General features: G+C 43.5%; 1 protein-coding gene across 1 annotated transcript; it reads right to left on the bottom strand.

Annotated features, from left to right (window-relative positions):
- Window positions 1–691: 691 nt before the first annotated feature.
- Window positions 692–3237, bottom strand: LOC115738229 (trimethyltridecatetraene synthase-like). The gene is made up of 2 exons (XM_048284634.1): window positions 2252–3237; window positions 692–1485 (listed from the first exon to the last, which is right to left on the bottom strand). The coding sequence occupies exons 1-2, from the start codon at window positions 3185–3187 to the stop codon at window positions 853–855; spliced, it is 1569 nt and encodes a 522-aa protein (XP_048140591.1). The 5' UTR covers window positions 3188–3237; the 3' UTR covers window positions 692–852.
- Window positions 3238–4396: the final 1159 nt, after the last annotated feature.

Here is a 4396-nt window from a genome sequence, read left to right as displayed (position 1 = left end):
ATTTAAAAAAATATGGTTAATCATTCAGTAATCATGGATTATATACAATAACGACCCGATTAATTAAGTCCCGTTGGTGATGATTCAATGGTATAGTTATGATCCCGTTTATGTCGCAAAAAAATGAACGATTTTTAAAAGAAAAAAATTCCTGAAAACAATCCTTACAAAAGTGAATGAGTAAAAATATTTTCGCCTTTGAAAATGATTAGATACAAATTATTACGGATAAAAAAAGTATTTTTCATTAACTAATAATTTCAATCAATATAAGTAATCATTGTTAAAATATATTTTTTGAGATTATTCATTTTTTCAGGAAATAAATGGAGACTTCCATTTACCATTGTTACGGCCATGTCGCTTCAAGAACGATCGCTTCTAGTGGGGTGAATTAGTCAACATTAAAAAAATTTCATCTCCTTTTTTTTAACCTTTTTTTGTCCTGAAATTGATAAATTAGCCAATCAACATAAACTTAGAGCTAGAAGCAATTAGTCTTTTAAATATTCCTACTAGATCTTCTTTGAAAATCTCATTAAATAAATTAACTCGTACGATTGCATTTCATTCAAAATTACGTAAATCATTAAATGCGCAGTGCATGCCATTATTTATATGTGTCGGACGGTTGGTCATGAAAGCATATATAACACCATAGAATTTAATCGAACTACTATATATATGATCGTGGCATCGAAGAGCAGATCTTATTAGCTTTTCTTGATGCTTAATTACTCGGGAGTCACAAACAAGACAAGATCTTAACATCACGAAGCTTCCCTCAGTAGCTACGAACAAAGCAAAACGACAACAACATAAGAGAGGACTAGCAACAAGACCCGCACAAAGTCACAGGGAGTACATATGATCCGGCAGCCTAGGCTCAGCCACAGCAACGAGTGGGATCTTCTTAGGCGTTGAGAGCCCAAAGATCTCCTCCATGTCCAAGTCCTCCTTACTCATTCCCCCGGGCAACTTCCAATTGAACCCGTGCAATAGATTGGCCAGGGTCGTCTGAATCACCTTGAGACCGAGGCTGTACCCCGGGCACATCCTCCTTCCGGACCCGAATGGTAGGAGCTCGAAGCTTTGGCCCTTCACATCAATGTCCTGCCCGAGGAACCTCTCCGGCCGGAACTCGTTTGGGGCATCCCAGATCTCAGGGTCCCTCGCGATGCTCCACACGTGGACAAGCACCTGGGTGCCCTTGGGGATGTCGTAGCCATCGATCTTGCAATCCTCCCTCGCCATCCGGGGCACAAGCATTGGCGACCTCGGGTGGAGCCTCATGGCCTCCTTGGTAATGGCGTCGATGTAGGGCAAGCTCATGATGTCCTTCTCACTCACCCACCTGTCTCTCTTGATCACCCTGTCCAGCTCCTCAATGGCCTTCTTGATGATCTTCGGCCTCTTCAGGAGCTCCGAGATCGTCCACTCCACTGTCGTGGATGAGCTCTCTGTCTCGCCCGCGAGTAGATCCTGCAAGCAATTGTAAGTCATATAGGAATATTAGAGGAAAAATTATATAAAAAAAAGTAATGTACCTATTGCAATTGTATCAATTCAATTATAAGTCTTTTTATCACCACTTGAGTTCTAAACCTTTTGTATTTGTGCCAATACAATCCATTCGGTTGATTTTGGCCTAAAATCGCTAATGTAACGTGGCCGGCGGTGATGTAGATAATTTTTAATAATAATTTAACATTATTTGAATTATATATTTATTTATTTGAATTTTATTTTAATTTTAGTTAATTTTTAATGATCTGGTGAGGCTAACCTCACCCTTGCTAGTGGCCGGCGAGGGTGAGTTTCGCCAAAGGCTCGCTAGGTTGATCTTATCGGACCTAGCCTTTGGTCGGCTATCAGCTAGAGGAAGAAGAAAAAATAAAAAGACGAAGAAAAAATGAAAAGAAAAGGAAAAAAAAAGGAAAAAATTAATAAATAAAGTGACTTTATACGGAACTATCTATCTCCACCAACTAGACTGTGCTTACTTGTTAATAACTAATGCCAAACTCATGAATCCCAGCAGCAACATAAATTGAATGCAGTCCTACTTATATGCAGCAGCATTTCCTCTCCCCTCGTTGTATAGTTACCTCCAATATTTGCGTAAATCGCCAGATTAATAAGTCCATTGAAATTGCCCTCAACACAAGTTGCCTTTTAACTAGTTTATGCTGGATTGAATCTGCAAATTAAGGAGAAGAATTGGTGCCAGCAACGGCATATATGATACCGTAATGAACGCTTTGACTCTTGTCCTATCGATCTTCACTTCGAGATTCGTATCGTTGGCGAGCTGCAAGAGCACATCTACCATGTCCTTGGGGACGAAGTTCGCGACCCCGCATCGCCTCTCGTTGTGCTCATCCAAGACGTGCTCTAGAAACTGGTTGAACTTCTTGTGCACCGCCTTCATCCTCTTGATGTAGCCCTGGAGGTCTAGGAAATCAAGCCACGGGATAGAGTCCCCGATGTTCAGCGTGCCGTTCAACACGAACAGCTCCTCGATCATCTTCTTGTACACATCCGACCGGATGATGGGGTTCTCGGTCTCCTCGGTGTACTTCTTCCCCAAGACTATCCGGCTCATCACATTGAGGGTCAGGTTGAACAGATGGTCCTTCAACGTAATTTGCGCGCCTCTAGAGAGGTACAGGTTCTTCAGGAAGGACATTAGCTCCTCCGTCCGAATGTACTCGTAGGACTCGAGGCGCTTCACGCTGACGAGCTCCATTATCAAAATCTTCCGGGCCTGACGCCAGTACGGGCCATAGGGCGACCAGGTGATGTCAGAGTAGTTGTAGGCGGTGTACTTGCCCGCAGCGGTCTTGGGCCGGTCGGCGAAGGCGACGTCGTTGGTCTTGAGGACGGCCTTAGCCCCTTCAACCGAGGAGAACACGACAACGGGGAAGGATCCGAAGCGGAGTTGCATGAGCGGGCCATAGGTCTTGGAGAGCTTGTGGAGGGATCGGTGCGGGAGGGGGCCGATGAGGTTGAGGTTCCCTATGATGGGCCAGGGTTTTGGGCCCGGGGGGAGGTTGTAGTTGCGGCGGCGGCGGAGGCAGCAGGAGAGGAGGATGAGGGCTAGGGTCGCTAGCCACGCGGCGGCATAGGCAGTCCAAGAGGGGGACTCCATCGGTGGTGGTGGTGGGACTGGTGGCGGCTGATACATTTTCGTAATCTATAAAGGTGCGGGGAGGAGACATTATTGAGTCGCTTTTTTTATTCTTTACACGTTTGTCATGGTGTTCCGTTCTAAATACAGCAGGACAGCATGATGCTCGGATCGAGCTCGCTGTCCCTCGACAAGCGCACTCTCCGAGCAACTCCCGATAAGATTTGAACTCCCGACAATACTTGAATCCATGTTCACAGAGGAGGTGAACATGGGTTCTCATCATTATAGTCAACTCAAAATCTAGTTTATTTCATAAATCTCTCAGCTTTCCAGGAAACACCCCGTTCCCACTTTCTCTTCAGAATCGAACTGCTTGCTAATTGTATAAGCTAGGAAGCCCTAAACTTTTCACTACTTGAATCAATCCGGTTGCTGTGAGTTAGAAGGTGTAAATGATATACATGAATATCTCGCAACAAGGAGGGCAATGAGGAGGAACAGGTCAGCAATTTTTTGTCTGGGCCATTCATGGGGTTGGTGATCCTTTTCAACAGATTCTGAATAAGCAGAAGTAGTTCTAGGAGGCTATTTTCAAGGTTGCGGCGGCAATCCTTCATCTAGGAAACATTGATTTTGCCAAGAGTAAAGGAGATTGACTCTTCGGTGATAAAAGATGAGAAGTCAAGATTTCATCTTAGTACCATTGCAGAGCTTACGTGTTTCCTATTACTCCGCTGGAAATTATCAATGTGCTGCTCTTATCAAACGTGTAATGGTGACACCTGAAGAACGGAAAAATTGTCAGAAAAGTTATAACCCTATTGCACTTTTGCCAATTCAATCATAAACCTTTTAATTTTCTCAATTCAATCATAACCATTTTTATATTTGTGCTAATTCAGTCATAAACCTTTTGTATTTGTGTAAAATTAGTCCATTTGGCCAACTTTGTCCGTCCGACGTTGGTGTGGATGCCGGCCGGCGCCGACGTGAACGCCGTTGATGACGTGGATAGTTTTCCATTTTTTTTTTCCTTTTTCTATACCTTTCTTCTTTTTTTGAAAATGCAAATGGCACATGGTCGTCGGTGGCAACCGGCCAGAGGTTGAGGCCAACATCCAATGGCCGACTAGAGGAAGAAGAAAGGAAAAGTAAAAGGAAAGAGAAAAAATAAAAAAATAAAAAATAAAAGAATGCCCCTTTATCAATGAAAAATAGGCACTATGTCACTTATTGCATTGGGAAAAATTATTCTAGGGACCT

Source organism: Rhodamnia argentea, chromosome 8, assembly GCF_020921035.1.
Source record: "Rhodamnia argentea isolate NSW1041297 chromosome 8, ASM2092103v1, whole genome shotgun sequence".
In the NCBI taxonomy this organism is placed as follows: Eukaryota; Viridiplantae; Streptophyta; class Magnoliopsida; order Myrtales; family Myrtaceae; genus Rhodamnia; species Rhodamnia argentea.
Note: the sequence above shows the minus strand (reverse complement) of the source record. Positions and strands in the feature narration are given on the sequence as shown.